We start from the raw sequence: 19,613 nt of genomic DNA on the forward strand, positions 1-19,613 counted from the left end.
TTTCCCTTAAAAGATTGTATCTATAGAATTGTTGTATTCATTTTAATGATGACATTATAAATGGATGCTGGAGAGGATAGGAGAAAAAATAGAGACCCAAAAAACAGTTACTCTTCATGTTTATAATGTTAAGAACGTGATATTGCACTTTGAATATTAGGAGTATGACTCTGAAAATCCAGAGAGAAATGTAATAAAAGCAATGACCATATCACCATAACATTTTTTAATACACTTAAGCTGTGTGAAATTACAAAGGTACCAAATTCTGCTTAAGACATCAGGTATTTATTTTAAAAGAGGGCTTGGCAAATAAGCAAGAAGTCCTGGTAAGAAAAATACACACTGAAGATTTTTCCAGTTAAAATATTTTTTAAGATGAATAGCTGTAGTTCAATTATGCTTTTGATGAAAAGTGAAAAGATAGTCAAAGTAAAGAAGATGTTGCCAAAGAGAAATTAATTTCTAACTAAATAACTGTAGGTGTGATTCTGCAGTAACTTGCAGAATTTGGAACATCACAGTTTGGAATTTGAAACAATGAAGACTGCAATATGCCAATGAAATATTTATTCAGACCATAAAATGAGTTATCAAAGTAATATTTTTTGAGCTTTACATATTGCATTGCTTCTTTATTGATTCCTGTGAATGTAGAAAAATGATTTATATTAGTCTTGGGTATCTAATTAACTCATGACTGCCCATACATTACATTGCATTGTCACAAATAATTTGCTTTGCATTTTATTTGTGTGTGTGCATTTGCATATGTATCTTAATTGTGTATTTCTTAGATTAATATTAAAATTAGTTAGCATTCCCTGAGCTGACTCTCCTTTCAGGCAGCTAAAGACTTTGTAGGCAAGAAGCCAGCACAGGATTAACAATTTGTCATGGATAATCCACAAAGTAAATAAACCTAGTGTGAAAAATTGAAAGTGGGTTAGACTTGTAACATAGGAGCTATTGAAAGTTAATTCAAAGCCGAAGTCCTCCATAGTAAATTCCCTCTCGTTATCCAACTGCTAGAATAGACTGGCGTTGATTAAATCTCTAAATAGAGAGGCATTTGTGCATGGTCAATGTTTTACCATCTTATCTGCAGACACACAGACTTTATTTCTTGACAGTGTGCTGATAATAGAGACTTGAGCAATCCAAGAAATGTGAAATCTTCACTGTGGGTGTTTAGCACCCTTTCAACTTTCAAGGAAAAAAGAAAGCATCAACATATTTTCTGCATTTTAGCAGGTGTCATTTCTAAAATGTCCTATGCTGAGATGGTAGGTTAAATAAATATTATGAAACTGAATTCACTCATTCAAAAGACTTGTGTGGTAACCTAGTGTTAAAATAACAAGGAATTAATAATGGCAAATTGAATATTTTAATTACTTATGATACTAGATTAGCATTTTTAGCCCAATAATCTCATCCAGATAATAGTCACTTTTCCCACAATTAAAATTGCACATGTTATAGATTTTGGATTTGCCAGTCTGCAAGGTTCTACCAAATCCTATGAGAATTTGTTACTTAATCCAGACCAAGTATTGTTAATTAGACTGTAAGATATTAAATATGTTCCTTTTTTTCTAGCTACCATGACATTTTATTTTAAAAATATGCCTGTAATGGAGTTGGAAGTATTTTAATTATAATTTCATATGGGCTTCTTTTTCTGAGCATGTTTTCTATTTTTCTGTTTCTAGGTTTCATATACACTGGAGAAGTTGTACATCGAATGCTAACAGCCACACAGTACATAGCACCTTTAATGGCAAATTTCGATCCCAGTGTATCCAGAAATTCAACTGTCAGATATTTTGATAATGGTATGTATTGATTAGCATATATTTTTTGCTGCATATATATTTTTAACCTCAAGCATCAGATTCATGTTAATGTTTTCGTGGACTCTGTATTTTTTGGTGTGTAAACTGCTTGATGCAAATGGTCTGAGATGACAGATGTTATACTGTTAGCTGTTAAGATTTATAAAGTACACAAATGACATTTATCCAACATGTTTATTAACATCTACTGTACACAATAGAAATGAGTTGCTATAGACAAGACCTCAAAGCAAATGTGTTTTTGATGCATTTCAATAAGTTTTTGATGCTATTTCAGTAACTCGGTTTTCCAATTTTTCCATCAGAAAAAAAATGGAAATCAGAATAATTTTCTTAGTTCTGATCTTCCAGTAGAGGCAAGTGGCATAATATAGTGATATAAAATTTCTAGAACTTATGACTTGTATGTATCCATAAAATAAACACATATTTTTAAAAGTATAAAGTAGTTAGTGTGGGTAGTTCAACTTAAGAAAATAAAGTTTTCTTGACTTTACAAAATGAACGTGAGCCTGTTAAGATTTATCAAATATACCAAGAGCAATATATCCCTGCTACTACATTTTATGACATATAAAGTAGAGAAAAAACTAGAATTTGTCATTGAGTGCTGCCAGAATCCAAGTGAGATACTCAAGGTCTTAGAGACAGAAATCAATTTTCATGTCAACATCTTATTGAAAACTGTATCTTTGGTAGAGAAAACAAATTATAGGTAACAAAGAGTTTCTATTGGAAAGATTAATTAAATATAAAATTTTCTGTGTATTTATCATTCACAAATGGTATTTATTTGTTCAAATGACAATTTTATACCTGCAAATAATACAAGCATTTGGGGTGAACAGAGTTATTACTGCTCTTACTTTCTGATGATCAAGGAAGAAATTTACTTGTGGTTGAAATAGACTTGATGGTAGCAGTAGCCTTGGAAAAATATGATCATTTTGCTAAAAGCAATCTCCTGACCAGTGTGATGAAGCCATTTTACAGGTCAAAATAGCACAGTGGGATACTAAACATAGTTAGGTATTCACCTTAGGAATACGCTTTGAACAATTTGAGTAACACCAAGTTATGATCCGATATTAAGTAACTCTAACTGTTAACTATAATGATTTCTCACTATTATTTTAAGAACTGTTATATTCTCTTCCATTTTTTAAAACCTCACAAGGTGCTAACACCCAAGGTTGTGCAAGTAGAGTGTAAATACAGTATGCTTGAGGCAAAACTAGAGCTAGAAACTTATCTGAAACTTATTCTATGATTCCCATACAAAATTGCCTTGGGAATCTATCCTGAGGAAATATGAATGATTTAATGAAAATTGACTATTTTCCAAACTCCGACACTCACTAGATGATATTAGGGTCATTTACTTATGGGCACATGATTCTAATGACCACGTTTTTACATTGTTGGTATCAAAATCATAATGCATATTAAATAAGTCTCTCCATATATTCTTATATACATTGTTTCTAGGTAGCTCTTAATATTTGAATTATACTTGTATTTGAATGATTTTTTAAAAATTGATGTATACTACTCCAACTGAAGTTTAAGTCCTTTAAAAACAAGGGCTGTGGCTATTTATAAGAAATCATTTTTTCTCTGGTACCCTGCAGAGATATTTAATAGGCATAGACCCTAAATAATATTTAATGAATAAATAGCAATAATTAAATGTGTAAAGTGAGTATTTATTTCTGGGAATTATAAAAGCATTGTTATTCAAGAATGAATGTATTTTTTACCCACTGAAATATCTTCCGTGTAAAGACTTATTCCATAGGAATCTAATATTGAGGAATATAAAGTTCAAACAATATGATAATGAAAAGCTTGTGTTTTATTAAACGAATGAAACACTTTTAAATACTGTACGGCTCTTCATGAAGTCCTTTCTATACCACAGCAACTTGCTGAAATATTTTCAAGTTCGGTTAGAATCACTGGCACATACTTAAAGACTGGAAACTCAACAATTTAGGAAAGCAGTCTCTCTGGAGAAGATAGCAGCAGGTCAGAAACTTTAAATCAGTAAATATTGAGAGAGTATGCTATTACATAATATAAAAGCATTTACAAACAGTGTGATTTTTAACAACCTGCTACTAACAAAATATTAGGCATCTTTTCCTCAGAATTTGCACTATAAACTTTAATGTATATAGCCCTCTCTTTTTCATAAATAATCAAGGATAAGTATATTTTCTTGTATTTAATGCGGAAATCGCTTGCAGGCAGAAATTATACTTTCCGTGTTATAGGAGAGGAAATGGGTTCATGCAGACTAATTGTGTCCAAGTTCACACAGAAAGTTTTACAGAGACAGAGTGCGAGTCTAAGTCTTCTGCCCTCTGGCTCATTGTTTTTACTGCATCACCGGAGTGTGATAGAAACTAGATAATACAGACTAGTATCCACATATTTTTATTCATTCATGCCAACTGTTTCTTCTTTTGTCAGCATTTCTAGGCTACGTTGTTGTCTGTGAATGTTTTCAACTGTGGTGTGTTGAAAGGACAGTTGTAGTTGGTCAGTGCGTGTTCCGGACCGGCATTTTCATTTATTTATGTATGATATCTGTCTGGTTCACTACTGAATCCCTAATGTCTGGCTCTCATTAGGCCCTCAATAAATTATTCAGTTAATGAATCAAAGAATGTTCATAATGGCATAGTGGGAAAAAATGCACTTGAAGATAAAGGTTAAAATATAAATGTATCTTTCAGGAATAAAAAGTAACTAGAGAATAGTAAAGAGACTAGAGCTTGGGGGTTGTAGACATGTGTGAAGGAAAAAGGAGACATCTCACAATTAGAAAATCCCTATACTTATAAAATCATGGGAAGTTTCCGGGCTATTGTCTTCTTGCCCTCCCCTCTCCTCCTCTCCCCTCTGCTCCCCTCCCTTCCACTCCATTCCCCTCCCCTCCCTTCTCCTTCCCCTTCCTCCCCTCACCCCTCCCCTCCCCTCCTCTCCTTCTTTCTACCTCTTTCTCCCCCTTTCTCCCTTTTCCCCTTTCCCTCCCCTCCACTCCCCTCCCCTTATCTTTTTCTTTCCAAAAGGACAATATAGATAGAGAGATGCCCATGGAAGGAAACCTGGGTGGTCTTCACTCAAAGCAGTAATAATGACTAAAAGCACCAAGGTCAAGTTCAATTCTTTCTTTAAAAAACATTTAAAGTTTTGCCTCAAAAGAAGTCCATTTCTATACTTCAACATTCTTTAAAGACTTACAATAGGGCTTTCAAAATATTTGAAATAACGTGTCTATTTAAAGTTGTCAACTAGCTCAAGAGATATTACTAATAGCACCAGGCAGTTAACTGAAAATTAATTCTTCCATGCAATTGTAATTTTTAAATCTATCAGCTATTTATTGCTGGGATATAAAATTTGCTCTTTTAGTTCTATGATTTTCATTTTCAACACAACTTTTTTGGGCAACAATATTTTTTTAAGCCGAACAGAAAAATCTAATATTTAGAGTGAAGAAGTCTTAGCAGCTCATTTCTTTTTTTTTTTTTTAAAAAGAGACTACACAATGTCAGTTAAAACAAAAATATGAATTCTCACTGGTGACTATTAAACTATGTTTCAGTTTTTATTTCATGTTAATTGTTCATAGTAAACACTGACTGAGTGAGTCAGAATATAATGTACAGCACTGGAGTTTCATCCTAGTGTGCTTCAAGGGGGTTTCAAAAATCTTAGCCCAAGGTCCTTTGAGCTGCTTGCAGCCTCGTGGAAGAAACACAACAAAGACAGAAATACAAACGTTGTGAACCCAAGGAGAAAATTCCCATTAGTGTTCAAGGAACGCCTTCAATGTGGAAAAGTATATTTCTAAGTATGAAAAAGACGTTTGCAGGTCTTTTGTATGTGGTCCTAACTTTTTAAATGTGTTTCTTTCTCTCTCAGCATTTGTCAAATGTATTTGAAGTTCATTCAATCCACTTGGGCTGCATTTTGAAACTGGCTTATAGAAATTTAAGCAGACAGTACCCATTAACATTAATAAAATTCCTAAGGCAAAATTCCCCCACACTGCGATAGCTCAGTATTAACCTAAGTATGAGGTTATATTTTACTAAATATTTAGAGAATAGTCAGTCCTTAAAAAAAATCCCAAATGCTATTTCAGTAACAGACTTTGATTAACCACATAAAATTGAAATCGTACAACTACCAGATTTGAAGTCCAAAGGCAATAACTTTTTTTGTGAAATCTCCCATCGGAATTGATTGGCATGTTTTTCTCATTGCATTTCTTCTTTTTTTAAATGGGTTTATAGGCACAGCACTTGTGGTCCAGTGGGACCACGTACATCTCCAGGATAATTATAACCTGGGAAGCTTCACGTTCCAGGCAACCCTGCTCATGGATGGACGCATCATCTTCGGATACAAAGAAGTAAGTGATGTATTGATAAATTCTTTCCCTTCCCCTTGTTCTTGACTGCTGTCTTGACATTGCTCCAAGTGTCAAGGAAGAGACATTTTTTAGTCATGAACCTCAAATCATTTTCTTGCCTCTTGGTTTCTTTTGCTTCATAAAAAATATTTGAGTTAGTTTTAATTTTCTAGGTTCATTGATTGTTAGCTTTTTGTTTTGTATTCTGATATTGTTGGCATAAGGACCCATCAATTTCATAAAATTATTCAGTAATTATATGCTAGTGGTGTTAGAGTGAAATGTCTCTAAGAAAAATAAAATCCAATTTGGAGGGATTTCTCATCTAAATCTAAATGTTTATATTTAAATATTTTGTTAGGTTTTTTTCACTTTGTTAATTACTGTGATATATTTTGGTTCTAATTTCAAAAGCATTTGTAGGCATGAAAACTTATATGGCTTAATGACCCAGTACTGAGAGAGTTCCAGGACAGCTGAGCTTACAATCTCTTTGGCTAATGTTTATTGAAACAGGACAAGAAAGATTAATTAGAGAACTAAGTGATAGAAAGAACAAGGGAGTTTAAACTTATGGTTTGTTTCATTTTAACAAATTAACAAAGTAAACAACTAACATTTACTGAATTGTAGCCTTAAATTTACAGAATATTTAGACTAGAATAATTGTGTGTGTGATTTCCAACTCTTTTGACAAAGTAATTAAGGTCTGTGAGACAAAGAATATAGGAATAAAATTCCAAGAACTGCAGATGTAATGTTTTATATGGTGTCTAATTAGGAGAGAAACCTGGACCATGAGAAATAATAATGAGCATTATTAACCTATAGGTTAAAGGGTATTTATAATAATAAAGACTCAATACCTTGCTTTCAACTGAAGGATTGCTTTTTCCTTGAGAAATGAATCCCAGATTATAAAAGGGAAAGAATACACTTTGGTCAAATCTGAAATCCATCTATTCCAAAAAAGTGAAACGTAATTTAATTACAATTAAATAGGCCAACTTTAAAAAAAATCCTATAACCATGTCAGCTGTTTCTATTCCTTTAAAACATTTTAATGGAATTTTTCATTTACTTGAGAGCCATTGTGTAAATAGGATATAATTATAGGATATGTTCTTCTGCTGTATTTCTTTATCCAAGCTTATGGATTTTTTTAAAAAAAACTTTTTTTTGAGGTTCAGAAGTACATGTGAAGATTTGTTATATAGGGAAACTCATGTCACGGGGTTTTGTTGTACAGATTATTTTCTCATGCGGATACTAAGACCACAACCCACCAGTTACTTTTTCTTATCCACTCCCTCCCCCACCCCCCACCCTCAAGTAGACCTCAGTGTGTGTTGTTCCCTTCTTTGTACCATGTGTTTTCATCATTTAGCTCCCACTTAAAAGTGATAACATGTGCCATTGGGTTTTCCATTCTTGCATTAGTTTTCTAAGGATAATGACCTCCAGCTCCATCCATGTCCCTGCAGAGGACATTATCTCATTTGGTGTATGACTCCTTGTATTCCATGGGGTATGTGTACCTGATTTTCTTTATCCAGTCTATCATTGGTGGGCATTTTGGTTGATTCTATGTCCTTGCTATTATAAATAGCACTGCAGTTGACATACACATGCATGTGTCTTTGTGGCAGGATGATATGTTTGTTTATTTTTTAATGAACAGACTAATTTAGAGTAGCTTTAGATTCACAGCAAAATGATGCAGAGAATACACAGAGGTTAAACATGCTCTTCTTCCCCTGCTGAACATCCTCCCCCATCATCAACAGGCCCCTTCAGAGTAGTACATTTGTTGCAACAGATAAACCTACATTGACACATCAGTATCACTTAATGTTCTTAGATAACGTTAGCGTTCCCTCTTGATGCTGTACTTTCTAAGGGTTTTAAGGATGTGTAATGTCATGCATCCATCATTATAGTGTCATACAGAATCTTCCCTGCCCTAAAAATTCTCTTTGCTCTACTCATTTTTTTATTTCAATAGGTTTTGTGGAAACAGGTGGTATTTGGTTACATGGATTTATATTCTTTTGGTTATATATTCAGTAATAGGATTTCTGGGCTGAACGTAGTTTTACTGGTGAGGTTGTAGAGAAAAGGGAATGCTTATACACTGCTGGTGGGAGTGTCAATTAGTTCAGCCTTGTGGAAAGCAGTGTGGTGATTCCCCAAAGAGACAAAAACAGGGCTATGTTTTTATATCAGAGCCCACCATATTTTTATGTCACACTCCCTGGAAGCTGAGGGAATATTTCTCAAAAGGGTTCATTCATTTCTAGTTTTCATTGCGATCTAGTATATTGCTGGAACTGCACAGTGACGTTTTACAATGTTAGTTTTCAATGGTTTCAACCAGCGGTGGTCAAGTTTCTGGAAAGACACAAAGTCAGTAAGTCTGGAGTCTCAGGTCTCATCAACTGGAGGCTTTGTCAAAACAGAGCTTTGTGTCCTTATTGTGGTTTTTCTTGCCAGTCATTATTATCAAAATTGTCATCTTTTTATACTGTTCTCAAAGGATATCTCACATTGCAGAGTACCAGTTGATTCTTCCTGTTCTTTCTTCTAGGTTGGTATTTTTAAAGGCCTTCTCTTTTCTTCATTTTTATCAAAGAAAAATGTTCCACTCTGGTTTTCCTGTTTTGCCATGGGGAATTTCAAGATGACGGGCAAATTTCATGCTTTCTTGATATTCCCAGGCTCTAGTCCTGAAGAATGTCTTCCCTCTGCACTTGGAGTTCATATAAGTCATTTTTACTTTATTATTTGCCTTTCTGTTCTTTTTATGTCCTAGATAGAAAGCAGTTTCTACTTTTCTAGTCTACCACTTTTTTCTTCTCGATAGCTGTTATATATTTTCTTTTCTTTTCTTTTTTAATTTTTTATTGGATTTTAGGTTTTGGGGTACATGAGCAGAGCATGCAAGACAGTTGCAAAGGTACACACATGGCAGTGGGCTTTGCTTTTCTTCTCCCCTTCACCCACATTTGGCATTTCTCCCCAGGCTATCCCTCCCCACCTCCCCCTCCCACTGGCCCTCCCCTTTTCCCCGCAATAGACCCCAGTGTTTAGTACTCCCCTTTCTGTGTCCATGTGTTCTCTTTTTTCATCACCCACCTATGAGTGAGAATATGCGGTGTTTCATTTTCTGTTCTTGTGTCAGTTTGCTGAGGATGATGTTCTCCAGATTCATCCATGTCCCTACAAACGACACAAACTCATCATTTCTGATTGCTGCATAATATTCCATGGTGTATATGTGCCACATTTTTCCAATCCAGTCTATCATCAGTGGGCATTTTGGTTGATTCCAGGTCTTTGCTATTGTAAACAGTGCTGCAATGAACATTCGTGTACATGTGTCCTTATAGTAGAACGATTTATAGTCTTTTGGATATATACCCAGTAATGGGATTGCTGGGTCAAATGGAATTTCTATTTCTAAGGCCTTGAGGAATCGCCACACTGTCTTCCACAATGGTTGAACTAATTTACACTCCCACCAACAGTGTAAAAGTGTTCCTTTTTCTCCACATCCTCTCCAGCATCTGTTGTCTCCAGATTTTTTAATGATCGCCATTCTAACTGGCGTGAGATGGTATCTCAATGTGGTTTTGATTTGCATCTCTCTGATGACCAGTGACGATGAACATTTTTTCATATGATTGTTGGCCTCATATATGTCTTCTTTCGTAAAGTATCTGTTCATATCCTTTGCCCACTTTTGAATGGGCTTGTTTGTTTTTTTCCTGTAAATCTGTTTGAGTTCTTTGTAAATTCTGGATATCAGCCCTTTGTCAGATGGGTAGACTGCGAAAATTTTTTCCCATTCTGTTGGTTGCCGATCCACTCTAGTGACTGTTTCTTTTGCCGTGCAGAAGCTGTGGAGTTTCATTAGGTCCCATTTGTCTATTTTGGCTTTTGTTGCCAATGCTTTTGGTGTTTTGTTCATGAAGTCCTTGCCTACTCCTATGTCCTGGATAGTTTTGCCTAGATTTCCTTCTAGGGTTTTTATGGTGCCAGGTCTTATGTTTAAGTCTTTAATCCATCTGGAGTTGATTTTAGTGTAAGGTGTCAGGAAGGGGTCCAGTTTCTGCTTTCTGCACATGGCTAGCCAGTTTTCCCAACACCATTTGTTAAACATGGAATCCTTGCCCCATTGCTTGTTTTTGTCAGGTTTATCAAAGATTGTATAGTTGTATGTATGTTGTGTTGCCTCCGGTGCCTCTGTTTTGTTCCATTGGTCTATATCTCTGTTTTGGTACCAGTACCATGGTGTTTTGATTACTGTAGCCTTGTAGTATAGTTTGAAATCTGGTAGTGTGATGCCCCCCGCTGTGTTCTTTTTGCTTAGAATTGACTTGGCTATGCGGGCTCTCTTTTGGTTCCATATGAAGTTCATGGTGGTTTTTTCCAGTTCTGTGAAGAAAGTCAATGGTAGCTTGATGGGGATAGCGTTGATTCTGTAGATTACTTTGGGCAGTATAGCCATTTTCACGATATTAATTCTTCCTAACCATGAACATGGAATGTTTCTCCATCTGTTTGTGTCCTCTCTGATTTTGTTGAGCAGTGGTTTGTAGTTCTCCTTGAAGAGGTCCCTTACATTCCTTGTGAGTTGTATTCCAAGGTATTTTATTCTTTTTGTAGCAATTGCGAATGGCAGTTCGTTCTTGATTTGGCTTTCTTTAAGTCTGTTATTGGCATATAGGAATGCTTGTGATTTTTGCACATTGATTTTATATCCTGAGACTTTGCTGAAGTTGCTTATCAGTTTCAGGAGTTTTTGGGCTGAGGCAATGGGGTCTTCTAGGTATACTATCATGTCGTCTGCAAATAGAGACAATTTGGCTTCCACCTTTCCTATTTGAATACCCTTTATTTCTTTTTCTTGCCTGATTGCTCTGGCTAGAACTTCCAGTACTATATTGAATAGGAGTGGTGACAGAGGGCATCCTTGTCTAGTGCCAGATTTCAAAGGGAATGCTTCCAGTTTTTGCCCATTCAGTATGATATTGGCTGTTGGTTTGTCATAAATAGCTTTTATGACTTTGAGATACGTTCCATCGATACCGAGTTTATTGAGGGTTTTTAGCATAAAGGGCTGTTGAATTTTGTCAAATGCCTTCTCTGCGTCAATTGAGATAATCATGTGGTTTTTGTTTTTGGTTCTGTTTATGTGGTGAATTACGTTGATAGACTTGCGTATGTTGAACCAGCCTTGCATCCCCGGGATGAATCCTACTTGATCATGGTGAATAAGTTTTTTGATTTGCTGTTGCAATCGGCTTGCCAATATTTTATTGAAGATTTTTGCATCTATGTTCATCATGGATATTGGCCTGAAGTTTTCTTTTCTCGTTGGGTCTCTGCCAGGTTTTGGTATCAGAATGATGTTGGTCTCATAAAATGATTTGGGAAGGATTCCCTCTTTTTGGATTGTTTGAAATAGTTTTAGAAGGTATGGTACCAGCTCCTCCTTGTGTGTCTGGTAGAATTCGGCTGTGAACCCGTCTGGACCTGGGCTTTTTTTGTGTGGTAGGCTCTTAATTGCTGCCTCAACTTCAGACCTTGTTATTGGTCTATTCATAGTTTCAGCTTCCTCCTGGTTTAGGCTTGGGAGGACACAGGAGTCCAGGAATTTATCTATTTCTTCCAGGTTTACTAGTTTATGCGCATAGAGTTGTTTGTAATATTCTCTGATGATGGTTTGAATTTCTGTGGAATCTGTGGTGATTTTCCCTTTATCATTTTTTATTGCATCTATTGCATCTATTGTTCTGTCTTTTATTTTTAATCAATCTGGCTAGTGGTCTGTCTATTTTGTTGATCTTTTCAAAAAACCAGCTCTTGGATTTATTGATTTTTTGAAGGGTTTTTCGTGTCTCAATCTCCTTCAGCTCAGCTCTGATCTTAGTAATTTCTTGTCTTCTGCTGGGTTTTGAGTTTTTTTGATCTTGCTCCTCTAGCTCTTTCAATTTTGACGATAGGGTGTCAATTTTGGATCTCTCCATTCTCCTCATATGGGCACTTATTGCTATATACTTTCCTCTAGAGACTGCTTTAAATGTGTCCCAGAGGTTCTGGCACGTTGTGTCTTCGTTCTCATTGGTTTCGAAGAACTTCTTTATTTCTGCCTTCATTTCATTGTTTACCCAGTCAACATTCAAGAGCCAGTTGTTCAGTTTCCATGAAGCTGTGCGGTTCTGGATTGGTTTCTGAATTCTGAGTTCTAACTTGATTGCACTATGGTCTGAGAGGCTGTTTGTTATGATTTCAGTTGTTTTACATTTGTTGAGCAGTGCTTTACTTCCAATTATGTGGTCAATTTTAGAGTAGGTGTGATGTGGTGCTGAGAAGAATGTGTATTCTGTGGATTTGGGGTGGAGAGTTCTGTAAATGTCTGTCAGGTTTGCTTGCTCCAGGTCTGAGTTCAAGCCCTGGATATACTTGTTGATTTTCTGTCTGGTTGATCTGTCTAGTATTGACAGTGGAGTGTTAAAGTCTCCCACTATTATTGTGTGGGAGTCTAAGTCCTTTTGTAAGTCATTAAGAACTTGCCTTATGTATCTGGGTGCTCCTGCATTGGGTCCATATATGTTTAGGATCGTTAGCTCTTCTTGTTGTATCGATCCTTTTACCATTATGTAATGGCCTTCTTTGTCTCTTTTGATCTTTGTTGCTTTAAAGTCTATTTTATCAGAGATGAGAATTGCAACTCCTGCTTTTTTTTGCTTTCCATTAGCTTGGTAAATCTTCCTCCATCCCTTTATTTTGAGCCTTTGTGTATCCTTGCATGTGAGATGGGTTTCCTGTATACAGCACACTGATGGGTTTTGGATTTTTATCCAATTTGCCAGTCTGTGTCTTTTGATTGGTGCATTTAGTTCATTTACATTTAGGGTTAATATTGTTATGTGTGAATTTGATACTGCCATTTTGATGCTAAGTGGCTGTTTTGCCTGTTAGTTGTTTTAGCATTCAGTGTGATTTTGGAATGGCTGGTACTGGTTGATCCTTTCTATGTGTAGTGCCTCTTTTAGGAGCTCTTGTAAAGCAGGCCTGGTGGTGACAAAATCTCTGAGTACTTGCTTGTTCGCAAAGGATTTTATTTTTCCTTCACTTCTGAAGCTCAGTTTGGCGGATATGAAATTCTGGGTTGAAAGTTCTTTTCTTTAAGAATGTTGAATATTGGCCCCCACTCTCTTCTGGCTTGTAGTGTTTCTGCCGAGAGATCTGCTGTGAGTCTGATGGGCTTCCCTTTGTGGGTGACCCGACCTTTCTCTCTGGCTGCCCTTAGTATTTTCTCCTTTATTTCAACCTTGTTGAATCTGATGATTATGTGCCTTGGGGTTGCTCTTCTTGCGGAATATCTTTGTGGTGTTCTCTGTATTTCCTGCAATTGAGTGTTGGCCTGTCTTGCTAGGTGGGGGAAATTTTCCTGGATGATGTCCTGAAGAGTATTTTCCAGCTTGGATTCATTCTCTTTGTCCCCTTCTGGTACACCTATCAAACGTAGGTTAGGTCTTTTCACATAGTCCCACATTTCTTGGAGACTTTGTTCATTCCTTTTTGCGCTTTTTTCTCTAATCTTGGTTTCTCGTTTTATTTCATTGAGTTGGTCTTTGACTTCAGATATTCTTTATTCTGTTTGGTCAATTCGGCTATTGAAACTTGTGCTTGCTTCGCGAAGTTCTCGTATCGTGTTTTTCAGCTCCTTTAATTCATTCATATTCCTCTCTAAGTTATCCATTCTTGTTATCATTTCCTCGAATCTTTTTTCAAATCTTTTTTCAAGGTTCTTAGTTTCTTTGCATTGATTTAATACATGATATTTTAGCTCACAAAAGTTTCTCATTATCCATCTTCTGAAGTCTAATTCCGTCATTTCGTCACAGTCATTCTCCGTCCAGCTTTGTTCCCTTGCTGGTGAGGAGTTTTGGTCCTTTCTAGGAGGCGAGGTGTTCTGGTTTCGGGTGTTTTCCTCCTTTTTGCGCTGGTTTCTTCCCATCTTTGTGGATTTGTCCGCTGGTCGTCTGCGTAGTTGCTGACTTTTCGATTGGGTCTCTGAGTGGACACCCAGAATGTTGATGATGAAGTATTTCTGTTGCTTGGTTTTCCTTCTACCAGTCTAGCCCCTTCGCTGTACGACTGCTGAGGTCCGCTCCAGACCCTGCTTGTCTGGGGTGCACCTCTAGCAGCTGTGGCACAGCGAGGGATGCTACCAGTTTCTTTTTCTGCTATCTTTGTCCCAGGATGATGCCTGCCTATTGTCAGTCTTTTGGATATAGAGGGGTCAGGGAGCTGCTTGAGGAGACAGTTTGTACTTTATACGGGCATAATTGCTGAGCTGTGAGCTCTGTTGTTCATTCAGGGCTTTTAGGCTGCTATGTTTGATTCTGCTGCAACAGAGCTCATTAAAAAAACTCTTTTTTTTTCCCTCAAATGCTCTGTGTTGAGGGGTTTGGGCTTTATTTTTGGATGTCCGTTGAGGTCCTGCCCAGCTAGGACGCAGACTAGCCACTGTTTGGCTGCCGAGGCTCCGCCCTGCTGTTGTGAGGCTCGCCCTGGCTCTGCTGTTCTGCTGTGTTCTCTGCCACACCCTGCGGCGGAGTCTCTCTGTTGTAGCAGGTTGCCTTGTCAACGGCAGGCTGAGTCAGCAATGGGCGTGTATCTCAGTTGGGATGGGTTGCCTCGGTAATGGTGGATGCCCCTCCCCCTCAGAGCGTCTCGGGCTGTCTGCACGGGGCTTGTTTGAAATCGCGGTTTTGTTCGTCCCACTGGGCCAATCCTAACGCTCTGTTCCTGCAATCCCCTGGGCTGGCCCACTGTCCAAGTCTAGCTCAGTCTCAAGTCCAGCCCTCTCACGTCTCCGGTTGCCGGTTCAACGGGGCACCCGGACAAGCGCGCCCTGTGGGGAGCGCTGGGTAGGGCCGGCTGCCACCACCCCGGCTGCCGGCTTCGCCAGGCGGAGGTTCTGCCTGGCGTCCCACGTCTCCACTTCACTTGGGAATTTCCCCGTTCCGTGGGCAACAAAGATCAGTCTGGAAATGCAGCTCAGACTCACCTCTCCGTGGACACAACGAGAGCTCCAATCCTGGGTTGTTCTCATAGAGCCATCTTGAGTCCTCTCATATATATTTTATTTTCTAAAGCAAATTGTTATTTGTAAAATTTGTCAAGAGTACCCTTGCATTTGGGTGAGAGCTAGCTCCTCACACTGCTAGAAAAATATTTCTGATTATATGATACCATAAAATAGTAGCTTGCATAATGTATTATCATTTACAAAGTACTTTCACATGCATTACAGTGTTCAATTCTTCACAATTTCCTATAGCCTTCACATCCTAAGCATTTTACAATAGCAGTGGTACATAGAAGCTGTTCGATAAATGTTTATGACTTAATTATGGAAATAGATCATACATGATTATCTTCATTTTATAGCTGAGCAAGCTGAGTCAGAGAGATTAAATGACATACTTGAGGTCACAGAGCTAGTTAAGGACAAATCCAGAGTCAAAAACTTTAATTTGATGATCCAAAGACAGCTCAACCATTTTTCCTGCCTAAAGAGATTATGTATAACAATTCACAAATCTATGTCTCATTTGTTTTTCTAATAAGTATTTCTTAATATTTGCTCTTTAAGAATCTTTCTTATTAGATTTTTTTTATATTACACAATTGCAAGTATAGTCAGAAGAGGTATTTCTACTTCATTTGTAGAGCTAACCAAATTCTAAGAACATATGATTACAAGGAGTAAAATTTTCTGTTCCTGTCCAAGCTAACCTTACTGAATTATAGACAGGGATGTAAGTGTAATTCTTTCTGTAATAAGTTTCTTCTAAAAAGCTAACACCAGCTTTGTGTTGTTTCATTATATTTTATGTGAATAAGAAGAAAAATTCTGATTTACATGAAGCCCACCACCATTTTAGGATTTGTTTTAAAATTATAAATTACAATTATAATTACATTTTACATTAAAATTAGTAATGGATTGAATAAATTTAGTTAAAAAATATTATTTTCAATGCCTTCATGCAATTTTTCTCAGTATTTCAATGTGCTAATCATGTGAAGCGCATACATGACCTCCAATCCTTTCATTCTGCAAATATTGTCATTTCTTCAATAGCATAATTTTTGCAGTGCAAGCTAAATGATGAATGATTAATAAATAAGAAAATACATTTACATTTATAACAATCTTACTTATAATGGGATTGAAATGGGGAAGTACGACTGCTGCTTAAAATAAGAGTGAATACAGATCTGCTCATAATATTCAATGTTTCTTCACCAAGATCCTGTTGTTTTCTATAATCATATTGTAGAGAGGAAATGTGAAGGCATGGATTCCTTTAAATAATTAAGTTATTTTTCCTGAGGTTATAGCTTTGTATTGTGCAACCAAAGATTTGAAGTTCTGTTTTAAGCTATGGGCCCTTATTGTTACACAGCTGCATATTTTAATTAACTTCAAAGATAGAGTTTTCTTAGAATTCAGCCAAAATACAAAAAGAATAATATTTTTTAAAGTTCTTCCTCTGTTCATTATAATGCGTTTTTCAATTTTAGAATATGCAGTTGTTTTTTAGATAGATTGAATTACCTGATGAAATTAACTATATCATCTATTTTCTCCACTATACCTATAACGATTATTTTAAAGTTTGTGACTAGTAGCTCCAATATCGAAATGAACTGTGGGTCTGTCTCCATCACCTGTTTTCCTTCTATTTCCTCTAGATTTTCATTCATTGGCATGTTTCTTTGAATGCTAGGTGATTTTTTTTTAAATAAAATATTGGACATTGTTTACAATGTACCAAAGTACTTTTAGGATTGATAATGTTTCCTTCCTACAAAACAGTTTACTTTATTTTTTGGCTGTTAGTACATGACAGATCACTTTAATACTGTACAGCTAGGCCCATTCATAATTGAGCATCAGTCCTTATGAAGGCCAGAATATTTCTGGTAAGACCTTATTCTTCTAGTCCTTCAGGGAGCTCCACTAAAGATTTGGATATTTACCATGGACCTTTTCCTTAGTGGCCCTGAATGCATATATTTTTCTTCAGCTCCATGAGACAGCCCAAAGGCTGTGTGGAAAGGCAAATCATTCTTACCTGTGATCACAAATGGCTATGATATGATTGATATATCGTGATGTGCTAAGCTATGGAATGAAAATGACTAGCCAGGAAAGACCGTCAAGGATATCAAAATGAGTGAACCATTCGGTCATGTATTGAAAAGAAAGTGTGTAAGAAGGCAGTCAACTTAACCTCTCTGGGCTAAGTCAATGAGACCTTCTCACTCCCTTAACACTTACTTGTAAATTGGCAAATGCTTTGATGGGGAAACTGGTGTTGGGTTTACTTCTGCAATTTCCTCTGTTTGGGATTTTGGCTTTTCAAGACCTTGCTCCTTGGTAACTATCTGAAGTTTTCAGTGGATACTTTCCACATTTTATTCACATTTTCTGCCTGATTTAAGTAGTAGAATTATCTTAATCTTGTCTGCCATAACCAGAAGTGAAAGTCACATTCACATTTAACAATAACGTCCAAATTTAATAAAATCTAGCATTTCTTGAGCTGTTCACATGTGCCAGGCACTGACCTAAGCATTTACAATAAATTACATATAATTCTTACAAAAATCATGAGTAGCGCTACTTTTGTCATTTACAGAAAAGGAACCTGAAATACCCAGAGACCTTAATGGAATTTGGCGATTAAACTCCCATTTTACTATTCTGTTAGTAATCAGCTATGTCCCTAAATCTCAGCTTCTTCATGACAAGTTGCCAATACTGAAGACTTTTTGCTTGATTATAATAGATATGGCCCTAAAATTTCTGGTCTATTGATAGTGTAACAAGAAAACTAATAATTCTCAGGAAAAAAAATATTTTATTCCAATGGCTGGGTGTGGTGGTGGCTCACGCTTGTGATCCCAGCACTTTGGGAGGCTGAGGCGGGCAGATCACCTGAGGTCAGGAGTTGGAGACCAGCCTGGCCAACAGGCTCTACTAAAAATACAAAAATTAGCTGGATGTGGTAGTGCATGCCTATAATCCTAGCTACTGAGGAGGCTAAGGCAGGAGAATCGCTGAACCCAGGAGGCAGAAGTTGTAGTGAGCCAAGTCGGGCCACTGGGTTTTAGCCTGGGCAACAGAATGCGACAATGTCTCAAAAAAAAAAAAAAAAAGGCTGTGAGCAGTGTCTCACTCCTGTAATCCCAGCTCTTTAGGAGGCCCAGGCGGGCGATCACCTGAGGTCGAGAGTTCGAGACCAGCCTGACCAACATGGAGAAACCATCTTTGCTAATAATACAAAAAAATTAGCCGGGCATGGTGGCGCACACCTGTAATTCCAGCTACTCAGGTGGATGAGGCAGGAGAATTGCTTGAACCCAGGAGGCAGAGGTTGCAGTGAGCCAAGATTGTGCCATTGTACTCCATCCTGGGCAACAAGAGTGAAACTCTGTCTTAAAAAAAAAGAAGTGTATTTCAAAAATGCTGGAGATTTTAAATAAGGGTCTTTACTGTCCTTGATATTGTCTATCCTAGAATCCTCTTACGTTTTAGAAGTTGCAGTTTCTCTGACTTGTTTTTATCTCTACTCTCTCGATATACATGACATTTGTAATCACTCTACACACAAACTATAGATGGATGTGACTCTTTCCATGTCAATTGCAAATTTGGGGTTTTTTTTCAGTAGCTTATATGAGGGATAAGGATGGTCACTAGGTTAGGACGCTGCAATTCAAATAAAAATGTCGTATAATTCTACTAGATGGCAACAGGGGAAAAATCACAGAAGAGGCAGGCTCAGCCCAGGAGTTAGCCTGTTCTATCCATTTTCTTGGTTGAATACCATTTCCTTCAGCAGCAAATTTTAGAAGAGGTCAATGCAGAGGAACTTTACTGTTTATTAGTAAAAGCACTTTTTAATCTATTCTGCCATTTAAGTATTTAAACCTAATGTTCCTTGGTGTAACATTTGCTGCTTCTGTGGAAGAATGCATAGTTAATAAATCACCATTGTTAATTAGTTGTAGGTTTCAATGGGGCTCTTAATGCATTTTTAAAATTTTTTTGAAGATTATTTCTTTTATTTAAACTGTAATGACCCTTCACTCATGGTTAGCAGTCTGAAAGTATTAAAAGATGAACACTGACTGAGCTTGTAGAATTTACAGGAAATTCAAGAATTTCAAGAAAGTCAGAGAAGGCCAAAAAGAATGCAACATTGAGACCACCACCATTTAGATATAAAGTGATT

General features: G+C 36.8%; 1 protein-coding gene across 1 annotated transcript in view; it reads left to right on the plus strand.

Annotated features, from left to right (window-relative positions):
• The window catches only part of PLXDC2 (plexin domain containing 2), a 434,538-nt gene that overhangs the window by 306,581 nt on the left and 108,344 nt on the right, over positions 1-19,613 (plus strand). The window contains exons 5-6 of the mRNA XM_002750087.8: positions 1,716-1,838; positions 6,167-6,285. Of these exons, the coding sequence (XP_002750133.1) occupies positions 1,716-1,838; positions 6,167-6,285 (242 nt within the window). The remainder of the gene's footprint in view (positions 1-1,715; positions 1,839-6,166; positions 6,286-19,613) is intronic.

The sequence above is a fragment of the Callithrix jacchus genome, chromosome 7 (genome assembly GCF_049354715.1).
Source record: "Callithrix jacchus isolate 240 chromosome 7, calJac240_pri, whole genome shotgun sequence".
NCBI classification, from domain to species: Eukaryota; Metazoa; Chordata; class Mammalia; order Primates; family Cebidae; genus Callithrix; species Callithrix jacchus.